The sequence below is a fragment of the Cyphellophora attinorum genome (assembly GCF_001299255.1).
Source record: "Cyphellophora attinorum strain CBS 131958 chromosome Unknown Contig3, whole genome shotgun sequence".
Classification (NCBI taxonomy): Eukaryota; Fungi; Ascomycota; class Eurotiomycetes; order Chaetothyriales; family Cyphellophoraceae; genus Cyphellophora; species Cyphellophora attinorum.
Window position 1 is genome coordinate 496,406 of NW_017253231.1, and position 16,452 is coordinate 512,857.

The 16,452-nt window shown below is 53.3% G+C and overlaps 8 protein-coding genes across 8 annotated transcripts; 5 read left to right on the forward strand and 3 right to left on the reverse strand.

Annotated features, from left to right (window-relative positions):
- Positions 1-240: 240 nt before the first annotated feature.
- AB675_8440 (Nucleoporin NSP1) lies at positions 241-2,373 on the reverse strand (the record flags this gene model as incomplete). Its single annotated transcript, XM_018148887.1, has 2 exons — positions 241-435; positions 487-2,373. The coding sequence occupies 2 exons, from the start codon at positions 2,371-2,373 to the stop codon at positions 241-243; spliced, it is 2,082 nt and encodes a 693-aa protein (XP_018004679.1).
- A 319-nt stretch (positions 2,374-2,692) lies between these two features.
- AB675_8441 (uncharacterized protein) lies at positions 2,693-4,366 on the forward strand (the record flags this gene model as incomplete). The annotated part of the gene is made up of 3 exons (XM_018148888.1): positions 2,693-2,780; positions 2,830-3,402; positions 3,549-4,366. The coding sequence occupies 3 exons, from the start codon at positions 2,693-2,695 to the stop codon at positions 4,364-4,366; spliced, it is 1,479 nt and encodes a 492-aa protein (XP_018004416.1).
- A 364-nt stretch (positions 4,367-4,730) lies between these two features.
- AB675_8442 (26S proteasome regulatory subunit rpn12) lies at positions 4,731-5,576 on the forward strand (the record flags this gene model as incomplete). The annotated part of the gene is made up of 2 exons (XM_018148889.1): positions 4,731-5,252; positions 5,304-5,576. The coding sequence occupies 2 exons, from the start codon at positions 4,731-4,733 to the stop codon at positions 5,574-5,576; spliced, it is 795 nt and encodes a 264-aa protein (XP_018004230.1).
- Positions 5,577-6,055: 479 nt separating this feature from the next.
- Positions 6,056-7,096, forward strand: AB675_8443 (uncharacterized protein; the record flags this gene model as incomplete). Its single annotated transcript, XM_018148890.1, has 1 exon — positions 6,056-7,096. The coding sequence occupies one exon, from the start codon at positions 6,056-6,058 to the stop codon at positions 7,094-7,096; it is 1,041 nt and encodes a 346-aa protein (XP_018004689.1).
- A 2,715-nt stretch (positions 7,097-9,811) lies between these two features.
- On the forward strand, positions 9,812-10,920 carry AB675_8445 (uncharacterized protein; the record flags this gene model as incomplete). The annotated part of the gene is made up of 2 exons (XM_018148891.1): positions 9,812-9,872; positions 9,917-10,920. 2 exons carry the CDS (start codon positions 9,812-9,814, stop codon positions 10,918-10,920), a joined length of 1,065 nt encoding a protein of 354 aa, XP_018004391.1.
- A 365-nt stretch (positions 10,921-11,285) lies between these two features.
- AB675_8446 (28 kDa heat- and acid-stable phosphoprotein) lies at positions 11,286-12,113 on the reverse strand (the record flags this gene model as incomplete). The annotated part of the gene is made up of 3 exons (XM_018148892.1): positions 11,286-11,577; positions 11,640-12,006; positions 12,065-12,113. 3 exons carry the CDS (start codon positions 12,111-12,113, stop codon positions 11,286-11,288), a joined length of 708 nt encoding a protein of 235 aa, XP_018004452.1.
- Positions 12,114-12,920: 807 nt separating this feature from the next.
- On the reverse strand, positions 12,921-13,541 carry AB675_8447 (uncharacterized protein; the record flags this gene model as incomplete). Its single annotated transcript, XM_018148893.1, has 1 exon — positions 12,921-13,541. The coding sequence occupies one exon, from the start codon at positions 13,539-13,541 to the stop codon at positions 12,921-12,923; it is 621 nt and encodes a 206-aa protein (XP_018004684.1).
- A 1,077-nt stretch (positions 13,542-14,618) lies between these two features.
- AB675_8448 (uncharacterized protein) lies at positions 14,619-16,161 on the forward strand (the record flags this gene model as incomplete). The annotated part of the gene is made up of 3 exons (XM_018148894.1): positions 14,619-14,694; positions 14,747-15,211; positions 15,263-16,161. The coding sequence occupies 3 exons, from the start codon at positions 14,619-14,621 to the stop codon at positions 16,159-16,161; spliced, it is 1,440 nt and encodes a 479-aa protein (XP_018004434.1).
- Positions 16,162-16,452: the final 291 nt, after the last annotated feature.

Consider the following 16,452-nt stretch of genomic DNA (forward strand, 5'->3'; position numbering starts at 1 on the left):
CGCCCACGTCTCATGAAACGAGAACTTGTTTCCAGGATCATCTGATGTATGAGAATATGAACATTCTCATGCGCTGTGACATGACTGAAGTTGCCGCCACGGACGATACGGAGCATGGACTGCATGGTGGAACCTAGTGCTCTATTGCAAGTGGAAGGGATGGACTCTCGACTCGTAGTCTTTGTTGATCGCTCGTAGAAGGCGCTTGAGGCTGCCTCGGAGATCCGGCTGTCCCTGAGTTCACCGCCTTCCCATGTAGCTGCGATAGAAATCATCGGACGCTGTAGAGCCATTGCCGTGATGACCATTCAAATACCCCACGCCTCGAGCGGCTTTCTGTGCCTCTGCCACCTTTGATTGCAAGACTGATGCACCATTGTCGATGGCTTGCAGTTGGTTGAGATGCTGGTTGAGAATCTTGACAATTTGTGTGATCTGCGACGGTATTAGTATGCTTACAATTCAACAGCCGAGGAGATGACTTACCGGCTCATCAGCCTTGCCATTCTTGCTAAGCCCGGCATTGACAGCATTGACCTCTTCAACCATAGACTCCAGATTTGTCCCCATTTCGTCCAATCGCTCCGACAATTTCTCCGCCAGCTTGTAGGTCTTTTCTCGCTCCTGATCCGGTCCGCCAACATCCACGGGATTCCCACTCTCCTTCTCTAGCATGCCATCGACTTCGGCCTCGTATTTCGCTAACCAGCTCTCTAGCTCTGCCTGCTGATTCTCAACGGCAGTAAGCTGCATCTCTACGCTCATCGTCTGCTTTTCGCAAGTTCTGGTCTTGACGTATAGCTTGTCGATCTTGGAGCTGTTCTCCACAATCTTCTGGTCCCAGAGAGCAAGTGTCTCGGCGTGGGTCTTGAATTCTTTGGTGTATTTGGTCAGATCGGTAGCCCATCGAGTGAGTATTTCGTCCATAGTCTTGTTCTTAAGCCGAGACTGGGAAGGGGGTGCTGGACCTGAAGTCGACTGAGCACCAATGGTGCTGGTTGCGGGCGCAGCTGTTTGCGATGCGGCGGGTTGGGTTGTAGTCGAGGTGCCTCCAAAGGAGAATGATGGTGCGGCTGTTGTGGCTGTGGAAGTTGCTGGGGCCGGTGCAGGATTGGAAGCGGCCGTCTTCGGGGGACCGAAGCTGAAACCTCCCAATGACGGCGCAGCAGCAGCAGTGGTGGCGGGGGCTTGCGATGTTTGCGCCGATCCACCACCCAGTGTGAACCCACCTGACGTACTTGGTTGGCTGGTGGCTGGTGCCGCAGAACCTCCAAATATTGATTTGGGAGCCTCGGAAGCGCTAGTTGCTGCTGAAGTAGGTGGTTGCGGAGAGGCGGAAGGGAATGAGAAGGCAGGCTTTGCAGTGTTGGCTGAGGAGGAAGAGGATGGGGCGGACGGGGCCGTGAAAGAGAAGGCTGGCTTTGAGGGCTCACTTGGCTGAGAGGCCGGAGGATTGCCGAATAATGTCGACCCAGTTGACTGAGCAGGTGTAGCTTGTTGCGTAGACGGTTGACTGTCCGCAGGTTTAACTCCAAAGAGGTTAGAGGTAGTGTTGCCACCATCCGAGGGAGCTGCTCCAAACAATGGCTTGTTGGTGTTCGATGCAGCTGGAGTACCGCCTAGATTGAATAACGACCCCTGAGATGCTGGTGCTGCCGAAGATGATGTGGCTTCTGCCGGCTTAGCTGCGCCGAAGAGAGGTGCTGTTGGGGTTGCTGTCGCAGGTTTAGCGCCGAAAATATTACTGCTCGGTGCCGCTGATGTGGTCGTACTAGGTGCAGCTGGTGTCGTACTTCCTGCATTGCCAAAATTGAAACCGCTGAAAGGCTTCGCAGCATTGTCTGCTGTCTTGTTCTGATTGCCGAAAAGATTGCTGCCACCCGTGCTGGCGCCTAGTCCTGAGGAGCTCGGAGGTGGACCAGCTGGAGTTGTGGAGGGATTGCTGAACAGACTTGGTTGCGCCGGAGTGGTAGACCCGGCACCGGATGACGCTGGAGGCTTCGCAGGCGTGCCGAATGAGAATGTAGGAGCGGCGGCATTGCCTGTACTGTCGCTCTTCTGTGCACTTGCAGCTGCGCCAAAGCCACCGAAGCCTGTGCCTGAGCTTGCTGGAGTATCTGCTGGCTTTACGCCGAAAGAGAAGCCGCCGCTCGGTGTGGCTGTGGTACCTGCTGTAGACGAACCACCAAACAGACCTCCTCCGGACGAGGTTGAGCTGTTCGTGTTCTGGCCGAATGAAAAACCACTACTGCCTGTGTTGCCGCTACCAAAAAGACCACTACCGCTTGAGCCTGAGCCCGCGGTACCAAACAGGCTGCCACTCGAGGCACCAGAAGATGTGTTTTGGTTTGACCCAAAATTGAAGCCGGACATCTTGAGGGTGCTGCGCTACAGCGCTCGGAGAGGAGAGTCCTGAGTCTCGCGTTCAACCATGGATCAGGAAGGCAGAATCCTTAGAGTCGCTCAAACAGCCAAACCAGTCGTTGCGCAGAGTGCTTATTATGTATGGCTTGGTAGCATGCAGGAAATGTTCAATGCCGCAGTCGCGAATGAACGCGCCGGTCTCGTACTAAACCTAATTCGGCCGCGCCTGACTGCAGTGCAGTGCCCAAGCGAATTTCAGGTGAAGGACCACATTGCACCTACAGCTATTCACCCGTGTCATCTGCCATGTGCATAGACACCGGTCGTTATGTCTCGACCAAGAGGCGCTTCAAGCCCACGACTCGAGATACCAAGGAAGAGTGTTGAACTTGAAGATCCGGGAGCCACCAACCTACGTATGGCTCTATAACCCTCCCATTTGGCTCTCGCTAACAGGGGTGGAAGAATCTTCGGAAGACGAATACTTCTCAGACGCCTCAGAGGGACGGCGCCGGGCATCGAGACCTCAGACGCCGGCCTCACCCATCCCGCGAACGAGAATTGAGAGGGTCGATGACACCCCAGCTTACGGAGAAGTTCCTGGCACAGCAGCATACGCACGCAGAGCTCAGGATGCCGTTCCTGATGAGGTCGAAGTCACCGGAAGGTTGAGCAGGCGATCGAGCCAATACCTTGAGCCACCCACTACGCCGGGAGGCACTCTCATTCCCCGCACGGTTGTTGAAAAAGTAGACCCTTCGTCTCCTAGCTACGGCGAGGCACCTGGCAGCAAAGGCTTTTCTCACCGTAAGGCCGATTCTGTTCCTGACCTGGTTCTGAAGGCTCCTGAGCCCGGAAAAAGAAAGGGCCCGGAACACGGGACCTCGCCTTCAAGTGGCCAAAGTCCACCAGTACCCGAGACCATAGTCACCAGAGTTGACAGCAATCCTGCTTACGGCGAAGTGGACGGTACCAAAGCCAAAGAACGCCGGGAGAAGGACGCGGAGCCTGATGTCCTAGAGGTCCAGCATGAGTCAGGTAAGCCTCACTTTACAATTGTTCACAGGGACAATTGATCTGATCAGAGGTCGTTGACAGGCCAGTAGACGACTCGCAACATGAAGAAGATGATGCCGACGACGCCGACGATGGCTTCGGCGACGATTTTGACGACTTCGAGGAAGGCGCACAGGCTGGCGCCGATGATGACTTTGACGACTTTAACGACGACTTTGAACAGCCTGGGATGCAGGAACAAGCCGTACCCGAATCAACGCAGCACATATACCCCTTGATCGATTTTAACGCTCTCTCTGATCTGCCAGAGCTTTTGGTCGCTACCCAACAACACCTCGACGCTATGTTCCCATCAACAACAGAACAAGCTCTTGCCGACCTCCCTACGCCTCCGCCAATTGACAACGCATCGCCCATATTTCCCTCCGAACGGTCTCGATCGCTATGGAAGCAGCTTGTAACTCCACCACCTCTACAGCCCCCGAACTGGACGCAATCACGAATCAGGCGATTGTTCCTAGTGAGCCTAGGGGTACCTGTAGACCTGGACGAGATTCTACCACCTTCGAAGCAGAAGAAGCTGGTGTTGCCTGACATCAACCTTGAGCCTCCACGGAAATCTGAGTCGGAGAAGCCGGGATCGATTGCCCGGCTGAAGCAACAAGCTGCCAACGACTCAACAGCATCTTTGGACAGCAATCAATCCGGGAAAGAAGGCAAAGCTCGCACAAGAAGGACCAAAGGTCCGCCGCCACCGCCAGATGTTGATTTGTTTGCTGTGAGGCGCCTGGCCGCCACCACGGACGAGAAGCTGGACGGTCTGACACAAGAAGAGCTGAACGCACATGTAAAGAACCTGAAAGCAACGACAGAAACAACTGCGGAACTGCTCGAGTATTGGCTAAAGCGAAGAGACGGGCTACGAAAAGAAAAAGAGGCATTCGAAGGTGTTATTGAGAACCTCATCCGACATATGAGGAAGTAGATAGATACCCGGCAATAAATTCATTGCTGTTGCCTCAAAATTCTTGTCGTGTAACTGCTTCTCATCCGGCATCAAAGTACGTAAACCACTGAAGTGACAAGTATGTGGCGGTGAGGCCAAAACGTGAAGACGATGGCCGCACGATAGAGAACACGTCGCATGTCAGTTGAGACGACTTCTACCGGGGTCTTGGGGATGCGCAGCGTTTTCGGTGCCTGGAAAACGCGACCGGCTAGCTTGCCTCTTTAGGTCACGCCGCAACGACATCTAACATCAACGCTCTTCCACATCTCGCGACCACGTCTCTTACCACATCCACCACAGATTGCTGACCCATCTGCGAGAGACATACACATACAAAACCATGTCTCTCGATTCCGCCCTCACCGCTCTGCGCAAAGCCGACAAATCCAACGCACACAACGCCCTCTCCAAAGCCAAAGTCGCCCTCCTCCAATCCAACGCCCTCGTGCCCTCCTCAGCAGTATCCCCCCAAACCCTCGCCACAGCGCGCTCCGTCCTCGAAGCCGGCGCCCTCCTCTCTATCCGCTTACAAGACGCCGACTCCTTCGTCCGCTACTACTCCCAACTCCAACCTTTCTACGATTATCCCGCTCTTCAGAAGTCACAATCACGAGAAAAGTCGCAAATCACGGGGTTGTATCTACTGCTGCAGTTGAGCCAGGGCGACTACGCGGGTTTCCATACCCTGCTAGAGGGGTTGATCGTGGCGGAGAGTGAGGAGGGGAGGAGTGTGGAGGATGATCCGTACATACGGTATCCCATTGAGTTGGAGAGATGTTTGATGGAGGGGAGCTATGATCAGGTGTGGCGGCGGACGACAGGGAAGGAGGTGCCGGGGGAGGAGTTTGCGTTGTTCTCTGGCGTAAGTGTCTCGCCTGGGTAGGTGCTACAGTATGTGCTAATCTGGCGGCAGATCCTGATCAACACTATCCGAAGAGAGATCGCGTCATGCGCTACACGATCATACACGTCGTTACCGATTCCGTCGGCGAAGAATCTGCTGTTCCTGGACTCGGAGGGTGCTGTGACCGAGTTTGCTCAAGAGCAGGGTTGGAGTCTACGGGACGGGTGGGTGTATTTCCCAGCTCAGGATCCGAAGAAGGGCGAGGAGGCGGACTTGGAGGGTGAGCGCGAGATGATGAGCAATGTGGTGGGGTACGCGAGGGAGCTTGAGAGTATCGTGTAGACTAGCAGTGGTCTGAGGATCTGAATATGCATTTACGGGAAAGACAGCCTGGCGCAATGGGTATTAGACGACAGGGGTCCTCAAGTCGAGAAATCTGCGAATTGCAAAGGATGTCGTTTCACCCGGTTAAAGGTCTTCCTGCCGCGAGCTGTCGATTTACGTTATCGATCGACCAGAACATTTCGAGCGCAAAATTGGTCTCGGAGAGCATAAGTCACGCGAGGTCGACCAGGACTGACACTGACCGGCCATCCTACTGCATCATCGCAAGTGAAGGTATGCGCTTCCTTCTCAGAACATCCTCACTTCCGCTTTACCGCTAGCTTTGACAGGCACTTTCCTTCAAGAAACATTTCACTTTCTCGACATGTGCAGTCACTAGCTAAGAAGGCATGCAACTATATCAATAGACCACTGCACTTCACACAACGCTCTTGCTCTTCGCAGTCTCTCTATCGCTCGCTCTTTGATCTCCTACAATGCCACAACGCACGAGTGCTGGACTTCATCAACGAACTCTCGATCGTTGGCTCCGGCGAAGCTCATCTCCTCATGTTAGCACAGAGCTCGGTACTACATCAACAACATCAATCGAGAGCAATGGACTCATGCAGCTGACGGATCTGCCCACCGAACTTCTTCAGAAAATCCTCAAAGAGGTGTTCTGTGGCGTACGTCTAGGCTGCAAATATCGACCTTCCACTCACACAGTCTTAATAAGATATCCCTCTCATCTCCTGGTATCAACGACATATTTCGCAGAGGCCAAGATTGCGCTTCTTGAACAAGCCACCATCAGTCTGCCATATGCGTATTTTCCAGTACTCCAGCTGCCAATTCCCCCGGATTTCTCTCCCGATTTTGAAATTGTCCAGCGATTTCAAGTCTTCAACATCTGGAAAGAGACCTTCGCGCTAGACTGGTCGGGCGATCAGATTGTCCTAAACACTCACGAAAGGGATGCACCGCCTGCTATTGAAGTGGCACCACTAAAGAACAGCTTGACGCTGGAGATCAAGCCTCCAACCTGGTCCAACCACGTGCCAGATACGTGGAGACTTCTACGTGAATCAGGAGAAGCTATGACTGAGCTTGCCGCTCATAAACACCTTTACCCGGTAGAGATCGAAAATGCGCTGAGAAACTGTTTCAACAGCTGGGCCGGGAGTCTTGAACTGTTGTTGCAGCGAGACAAGTCTTCCAAGCTCTGCGTGGAGCTGGACTTGAAGGGTCAATTCGCAGGCTCTATCAAGACTAGGGCGCGTTGGGCCAGCCCCTGGGCCGTTTTCACACGAAACCTCGACTGTGTGTTGGATCTTTCGGTATGTGTAGCAAGTCAAACCAACAGAAGCGTCCGTACTAAGTTCTACTACACAGACAATCATCCCCAGCACGCGCGCCAGTCTTTTGCGCTAATGTCAGACAAGGACGAGGCCTACACCTTGAAGGACGAGCCAGCGTTCAACAGTCCCATGACACCATCATCCTTCGACAAACTGGTTGACAAACATGTCCGCTAATTAGCGAGGGGTGTCAGCATGCATATGCGTGTCCTGTGGAACGAAAGCTGCGGATCTTAGGGCAGCTTTCTTCCAGAATCCATGATTACTGGATCGAAAGTGCAGATGTGCTTCCTCAAAGAGTCTACCGGGTGTCAGGATCCCAACATAGCACACAATCCGGTAATGACGTTGTCGACCACACATGTATTACTATGCCTGAAGCGCATATGAGCGCTACAATCCCTCTGATGAGTCTAGATCCCACATTATCCAGTAACGCACGCCCCTTTTATCCAATTTTGTTCACGTGATACGTGCGATAGATCCCCTCGAACGCCTTGCGAAAAGCATTTCTGAATGCTGCAGTTTCTCCCAGAAGCTCAAACATAACCTGTCACTATCCGGCAGCAGCACAACTATCCAAGAACTCCAGCACATCAAGCCCCTCCAGTCGCCGCCTATCCCTCCATCGCCACGTACACATCTGCCGATCGTAGAACCCGCAGCTTACGATTGTATGTTTGCCCACCGTATCCTCCCAGCTCTGTCTCTGCTGCCAGTCTAGGTGTGTTCTCCAGTCGTACGTTCTCGCGACTGTGCTTGCTGTGTCGGCTTTTGCCTTCGCCACAGTGCTGCTGGTAAAGGAGCCCGTTCCGCTGCTGTGCGCTGTCCTCGGTCTTTGCGAGTCTTGGGCTTCGTGTGGTCGTGCCCATGGGATGTCGACGCGGACCTTGTCTTCGTCAAGAAGATTGTCTACGAGGATGGACTCTTCAACACCCCACCTTCCATCGCAATGATCATCCGCCACACCTCCCGTCTCCGTGTTGTAGGGACTCGACCAATCTCTTCCCGAATCCGCCGTATACACCAAGCTCCCATGACCCTCTTGATAGTACGCCTCGAGACTCATCGTCCAGTTAGACGTGTTCTCCTTGTCGGTCGTGTACAGCAGCTTTTCGCGCTCTATCGTGGTTGGATTGTCGGGGTTGCGGAGCGGATTGTGTGTCAGGCGGACAATGCGGACTGCGGCGTGCATGCAGGATAGGAGTAGGATGTAGTGTGTTTCGTGGAGCGGAATCTTTTCTGTGCTTGGGGTGGAACTATCAATGGGGATGATGTAGTGATCCATCAACTTGATCCGCCACACACCGCCGCGGCATTCGTGCTCGGTGTGGTGTTGGAGTGGTTCGCGACGGTAGGTGTGCGGGTTGAGGGTGAAGAGGCGGAGCTTTTCGTCGTAGCTGCCGGTCAACAATGGGGCGCTAGGTGGATTTGACAGGGCGGATGTGGGCAGGGGTGGCGGGAGTGGGAGGATGGAGGTCACGCCGTAGCTGTGAGACTTGCTGTCGGTCCAGAGAGGCGTGACGGGTGCCAGCAAGTGATCTTCTGGGTGTGTAGAGGTATCGACTTGGGAAAGGGCTGTGATGAGCTTGCAGTCGTCTCCTCCAGACAGTAGCACGTTCGAGACTATGCCAGAATTGTTGATGTTGGTCATTGGTATCGATGCGACTGTCCATGCCTCATTCTCGTGATCGTGGATCTTCTCGACGTCAAATGCCAGAGCCGCAGGCTGGTGTGCTAGACGGTGGTCGAATGTCGATCGGATGCCCGGCAGCTTGACCTTGACCGTGAGTACTTCAAAGGCTGAAGTAGTCGCAGCAAAACATGTTGTGATGTGATTCGTCCCTTGCGACTCTGAGCCACGCTCATCGTACATATTGAGCCAGTGAAACTGAGTGACAAGAGGTGTGAGACCATGTTGATCAGGCCCAGCGATCTTGACATGTCCAAGCGGCAGCAACTCCGTGACAATCCGCCGCGAAAGGATGTCAGCTCGCTTGACGAAACGAAAGAAGCGCACTTCGCTATTGCTCAAAGCAACGCCAAGCAAAGTCAGATCTTTCGGGTGGAAGTGCATATCCAAGACTGCGCCGGCCAATCTATACTTTGCAAGTACAGGCTTCTGCTGACCAGGAAAGCTAGGTTCGAATGATGGATTGACAGACTTGACGCTGATTGTGCCATACCGGACTTGGCTTGGTAGTCAGAAGTGTCGGTACGTTTGACGAGAGAGTAAGTTCCGGCGATGAAGAACTCTGGTGCTGTTGGACAAATGGCTATGATGTCTGTGTCGAGTTGGAGTGGTTGAAATTGATAGTCTTTGACTTCGAGCTTCGTGAGTTGGGCTCTCATGATGTGTAGTCGCTTATGTCTGTACCGGTCGCTTCAAAATGTAGTTGTCGGTTTATGCAGATATGACGTATGATGGGATCTCGCTGTAGGCAGACCGATCGCAAACTAAACAATTCTTGCTCGTGCTGGGGAACTATGCTTGAATAGCAGAGCCAACCTTGGTATCTCGTACAACGATCGCGTTCGTATCGAGCCAACGCCTTCTGCCGAGACTGTAGGACTTTGGCAGCCCTTGACGTTGGCATAGTGGATTAAGATCTTTCGAGCCAGGTCGTGACAAGGTCGAGCCGCCGTGAAATAGTTTTGGTTTTTGGCAGATCGCCTTGTGGAGCCCTGCCCGGATCCACTTTCACAATGGTTGCCTTGCGGCACACCTCAAGATCGGCAGGCGCGACCCGACGGTCGCAACTTCCAAGCTATGATTAGGCTGCCGTAGCGTTCCTTCGCATCGACTACCACTCCTTCTTACCATGTGATGAAAGTCCTCGTCGCTGAGCCAATGGCTACTGAGCACACAGCTTCAATGCCGTCATCGTCATGATGAAACAAGAACTTGTACCGTCTCCTGACGACCTGCTGAGTGATGCTTCGAGCTTCTACGGTAAGTCATGTGCACTGCGTTGACTATCTGTACCAATACGTTAGGTGATGACGAGACCAAGAATGCCTATGCGAAGGAACTGAAAGAGTTCAACGTGCTTGATTTCTGGAGTACCCACGCCGTCAACTACCAGTTCCTCGCGATTCGCGAGAAGGCTGGCTCGCCTGCTGTCGATGTGAAGAAGCGGTCTTCCGACGATGACAGCGGGAAGACAGGCTCGAGCAAGAAAATCAAGTTGAGTCCAAGTAGTAAGCGTGTCAAAAATGAAGACGCTATTTCGCACAAGACCACGAAAACCAGCGAGGATAAGAAGGCGGTATACTTCCACAACCGCCTCGAAGGGACCGCCAGCGGCAAGCAGACCTCTGAATCCATCGATGACTTCATCTCGCGCCTCCGTCCTTCTACGCATACCATCATGGACGTCGGTGACGGCTGGATCTGGTGCGCAAATCCGCACCTCGAAGCGCCGCGAGAAGCCACCAACAAGGAGGACTTCATAGAAGTTGGCTACCAGCTCCTCGAGGATCTAACGCAGCAACGAGCCAAACTCGAAGAGAAACATCCCGACAAGCCGCCCGGCTCGATAACTCGTCTGCTCAAAGGACCACGTGAGTTCACGGAATCCGAAATCGCCGACGCCTGCAAACGCTACAATGTAGTCCATGGGAAGTGGATGCTCTTCCCGCACCGTGACGATGTCGATCAGGTCTGGCACACGGTCGCGCAAGCCACGTGGGATGGAGAGTTGGGCGACCTGGCGAAAGTCGCGCCGTATGATCCCCACGACCAGAAACAAGAGCAGCTGATTTGTGTGTACACGAAGGACTTCTCTGACATAGATGACGTCAAGCGAGTGCTGAAGGCGATGAGGAGACTGGGACTCGTCAAGGGCGGAGACACATCGAAGGCAATCTACTATAAGAGTGATGCGTACACGTATCTGGGCTTGACCAGTGGGAATGAGTGGAAGATCAAAGCGAGCTTGTACAGTAGTCGGGACATGTTCAAGGAGATGGGTGGGCCGAAGCAGAGGAAGATACGATGAGGCACATCGTATTGCGGATGTCCAAAGGAATGTGTGGGAGGGGCAAGCGTGATCGAGAATTGTTTCCGTGATGTGAGAGGAAAGCACCAGGCCAAGTTTCCGAGGAGTATGTCAATATGTCAATAGTCGTCGTTCAAGATACCCAGCAATGGTAGCCGAAAAGGCGAGATAGATCTCTACCGTATCTATGCAAATGCATCTTCGAGTCATGTCACTCATCGCGACCTCCAGCCAACGTTCGTGCCTCAGTATCGTCCGGATATCGTGTGACAGTTGCGGTTCGCCCACTTGCCAGCATCAGGAATCAGCACTCAAGAGTAGCATTTCCCCAGAATTGAGACCACACGCTCTCTCTGCTGCCACGCTCATTTTTTCCCCTTCCCAACCTTCTTCCCCGCCGCCGCCCCTCCCATCGCCGCCTCCCGTTTGCGCGCCTCCCGCTCAATCCGCTCCTTATTCTCCGCCGCCTGCGCGTCCTTCTCCTCCTGCTCCGCCGCTTTCCTCGCAGCTGCTTGCTCTCGCTGCTCCTTGATCAGCTTCAGTCGCGCCAGATCCGCACGCGCCTCGTCCGTCTTTCCCTCAGCATGCAACTTTTGGTAGCGCTCTTTGGCCTGCTGTTGTTGGATGGCTTCGCGCTCGCGACGGGAGAGGTTCTTGCTGTCACCTTTCTTGCCTGTGGTCGGTGCCGCGGGTGCAGCTGGATCTGCGGGAGGCGCTACAGCGCGGAGGCTTGCTTGCGGGCTTTGGCGGTGTGGTTGGGGTTGGCGGGCATGTCGTCATCTTCCGACTCGTCCTCGAACTCCTCCTCGGAGTCGGTGGGGAGGTCGCCTACTTCAGCGACTTTCTTGTTCTTCTTCGCGATGGCGGCTTGTTTCTTTAGGCGAGCTTGCTCTTTGCGCTGTTCGCGAGTGAGTTCTTGGCCGGCTGCTGCGGAAGATGTAGATGGTCCTTCGTCTTCGCTGGACTCTTCTGAGGACTCCTCATCGGAAGATTCTTCCACGATCTTGTCTTTGGGATCACGCCACATGCCAAGGGGGTTGCCTTCTTTGTCGAGTGGTTGGAGGTCGCGCGAGAAATGCTTGCCGCCTGCGATGGGAGATCAGTACGACAGGGAGACGAGCAGGGGCAAATGGGTGTGGCATACCTCCTCGCTTGGCCTTGTTGAACTTGCCTCCGCGGCCGCGTCCAGACATGGTGGTGGGTGGTGCGTGTAAAGATGTGGTTGAGGTGGGATGAAGAGGCGTCTTGCAGATAGAGGTGTTTTTGTTGGTCGATGGGTCAAAGGAATGCCTTTGTTCTGCGCCGAGACGTAAGGGTGAGCGCTATCTATTTTCGATCTGTGAAGACGTACATGTCAGGTTATTTGCCCCTGGAAGAAGGTACTCTAGGGGATTCAGAGGAAATTGAGAAATCTTTTTGGGAGACTTGCGGTCTTGCGGTATGACGTCGGTAGGGCAATGTTTACCTTCTGAATGGGCCGAGTGGGCAAAAAGGACAAACAGCAGTCGAAGACAGTGAGGTTTCGTTCGAGTCAAGCAAAGATTGTAAGGTATGGGCTCGATTGCAAGGAAGGTCAGATGCAAGAGAGGGCTTGGTGAAGTAGTATTTATCCAATTGACCAACGCATCATTGGGCTAAGTGAGCAGGCGGGCAGGGGTCTTTGCCAAGACATGCTGGTGCCTTGGGGCAACAGCCTAAGCGCCAGCCTACCTAGGTATGATACTACAATGACCATGACTCACAGGATCGGTCCGCAGCTGCCTACCTAGGTACTACAGTAGTAAGTATCCAAAGTATGACTTCGACCTTCGTTCTACTCTAAAAGCGCATGGCGATGTCGAGTCATTACACAGGTAGGTCCTCAGAAGTGTTTGTTATGCCAGTTTAGTGTGCTGTCTATGCTCACTGGCAAGACACATGATTGCGACTGGCATTCAAGGCCAGCGACTCTTGTGCTTCTAACGTTCAGTCTATTAATCGTGCTACATACATTGGGAGCCTCACATCGGCGGCTTCTCGAGGGTTATAACAAGGACGCGACCCAGCCCATCAGCGTAAGTCCAGCTCGGTGCTGGTGCGGTCTTCGTGTTGCCCCCAGAAAACTTATAGAAGTCGACCAAAAACTTCTTGAGATACTGCATCCGAATATAGAGGTAGTCGTTCGGCACCAGTGGCCGATTGAGATCCTTTAGGTGGATTCCATAAACACACTGGACCTGCTTATTGAGTCCCACCACTTTGCTGGGATCTGGCGAGACTTGGTCCAGCTTGGCGACGCCCGACGGCAGGATGATGCTAATGACGTTGTTGTCGGCGTCCAAGCCGGTTTGGGGCGTAACATCAATGGGCATGGAACCGCGACGATAGATGCCGGCATAGATCATTCCCACCAGATCGCCTTTCAGCCATAGTTGCACGTTAGTGCCATGGGCATTGTGCATGTTGTTGATAGTGTTCGCGACTTGCTCGGGTGTTTGGTTCCATACGAGAGTTGTCATTTTGGCAGCATTGAACCCGTCAGGTAAGCTGGGATCTGGAGTCTGGATTCGCATATAGCAATCCCTGAGGAAGATTTGCTGCGGTACTGGCGCTGGTGCTGGTGCTGGCGCTAGGTGCGACATTTTGGCAGTGGTGTCTTGTCCGAGATGCAGTGTGGACGGACAGAGGGACAGTTGCCTGGGTCTGAGTCACTGAGTGACTGAGTGAGTGCTTCTATCTGACAACTTGACTGGGTCTTGCCTTGCTACTTATGTTGCAGATGCGGCCGGTTGTCAATGCTGGAAACGGGACCTCGGTGCATGTTTAGCCCTCGCGTCAACGCTGTCTGGCTCGTTGAGCTCGTTCAAAGTGAATGGTACATTGTTTTCCAACATGGTGTTGGAATCGCTGAGTGCATACCACCTGGACAAGTAATTCAGCTCGCCGCCACAGTCGAACCGGCGCACGCGAATCGGCCCCACGACTCGATTCTGTCAGAACTCCTGGGAGTATACGAAATAACTCAGCTTGCCGCCAAAGTCGAAATCGCATATCTGTTGTATGCAATTTAGCCTTTAGGGCTCGATTATCGTCGCGAATCAGGTGGCTTCTAAAACATGGGGTCATTCAGCTGAAGGTCCGTGGCTTGCACGTGCAAGTAGAGGCCTCCTAAAGTCTGCCACAGCCACTGTCGCGGCTTCGTGTTCGCCCAGAACCTGGGATTCTGACCACGATCGAAGGTTTGGCAACCTAGATTGGTAATTCCTACACCGCTACGATCTAGTTCTTGCAGGGAGCATGCACAGGAAAAGCTTCACTACATGCAAGCCTCCCTTTATCAGCGCTATGGGTACTAACGCACGACTGCCGACTTCCAAGCTTAAGCTTGGATGGACGAAGCTATAGTGCAAGAGCTGTCGATATTGACAGCCATGCGACTGCCAAAATATGGTACATGGCTTGAAGCTGAAGTGAATAGTGCAGGCACCTGGACAAGCCTACATCGGTCAGTATGAGTCTCACAGCTAGCCACCGACCACGCGCACATGTGCTGGAGGAAACATGATCATCAAATTCATCGAGGTCGGCAGATATATGTTCGAGGTGTATCCTCGCCACAATCACCCAAGCAGCAGTCATCTCTAGCAACCACTACCTCAAATTTCAACGATTGTAACCTTCTCACCGCCACAGCCACCACTACCACCATATCCGCCACCATGGGCAGCACAGGCACAGCAGTAAATCCAGACGCGGCAAGCTACATAGGAAAGAACTTGAACTGCCTTGCAGCAGGTGAGCTTCACACTGTTTGACCGTGGACTTGTTGGCTGACTTGAGGCAACAGTCGATACACTTGATGTCTCCCAACTACTCAACACGATACCGGCTGGTGCGCGAGCTTTGAAGCTCAGTTCTACTCAACAGAACACTCCTGTGACCTTCACTATCGCCAAGACTGATCAAACAAGAATCTTCAGCGGCTCTGAGGACCTTGAGATCGATGTCAATGTCGCTCTTACCGACCAGCTCAAGATCTGCAATTCTGGATCTGCCGCCAGCTCCTTCCTTCAAGTGGATGCTTCTGCCTCTGCCTCATATGGCGGTGTTTCCGTCTCAGGCAACACGTCCTTCTCCAGCAATAAGAAGTACTCGGAAAGCTCCATGTACGCCTTCTATTCCTGGGAGGAGTCATGCTACAAAGTTCAAGTCAATCGACAACCACAGCATCTGCTTCATCCTGACCTGGTGGATAACGTCTCTGAGCTCCCAGCTTGGGATCAAAATGCCTCCGATGTGGTTCAACAATATGGTACGTGACCCCTGCACGATTCTCAGCGTCTGCTGCTAACATTATTTACAGAAGATTTCTTCTCGTCGAATGGTACACATGTTATTACAGGCGCCAAGCTTGGATGGCGATATCTTCTGACTGTGCAGTGCGACAAATCAGATGCAGACGTAAACACCGACTTCACAGCATGTGTCAAGGCCGAGTACTCTGGCGTCGGTTCCATGTCTGCCTCCGCCGGTGTCAAGAGCAAAACATCCTACTCCAGCTACATGAGCAAATCACAATCCACCTGTTACGTCCGTGGTGGTGACCTGACCGCCAATTCTGATGCCAAAAGCACAGCCGACCGCCAGAACGGCGGTGAGCCAGGACCAGAGTTCAGCAAGTGGGCCGCCTCTACCTCCAACGGCACGGGAGAGCAAATCCTGAGCGTGAGTACGATGGGCCTGCCGAACGTCCTACGCTTGAACAAGACCACCAAAACTGCAGCCGCCTCGCTCGACTCTGCCCTCAAATATTTCACCGCCAAAGTCAATACGCACGTCTTCAACGGCCGCCTCTTCGGCAGGAGCGACTGGTTGAGCTTCACCCTTACCAACCCAGCCCCAACCACCAAGATCGTCGTCCCGAATCCGCTACCAAGCATTTGGACCCAACGCAACGCAAGCTTCAGATTCGGGCGTTTCGACGCGTCGGGCGTTCAGATGAGAGCCACTCAAGACCCAACCTGGCAACACGTCGATAATGTCAGCGTGCCAATCCAGCTACAGCTCGCCCACGCCACCGATCCCATCAGCTTCGATCTCGACCACGGCGCAGCTGGGGGTTCTAGTGACGACGACCACTACAGCCAAATTGACTTCTACGGCGACGACGGCACGACCGTGATTTTCAGCAGGAACAATTGGACACATGATAACAATAACAAGCAATCTTTCAATGCCTTGCGCATTCAGCAGCCATCTTAGAAGCAACGACTATGAAACGCGCGAAATAGCGTCCTGGAAGCAGACACATATGTATCCCCGTCTTTCTACAATGCTTAATCAGAACATACATGCGGTGCATATTGCTGTGTATTCTAATGACAATCATCAGGTTGCTTGTATACACATCAGTTGGACAGGGCGACTATTGTTCTGATTTGTGAAACGACCCTGCCAGCAAATAATCCCAGGGAATAATGCATAAGGCCATTCTCTAGCGACAATTGAAGGAGACGTTTGCATGCTGTCTATATCTCTTATCTCTACGGGCCG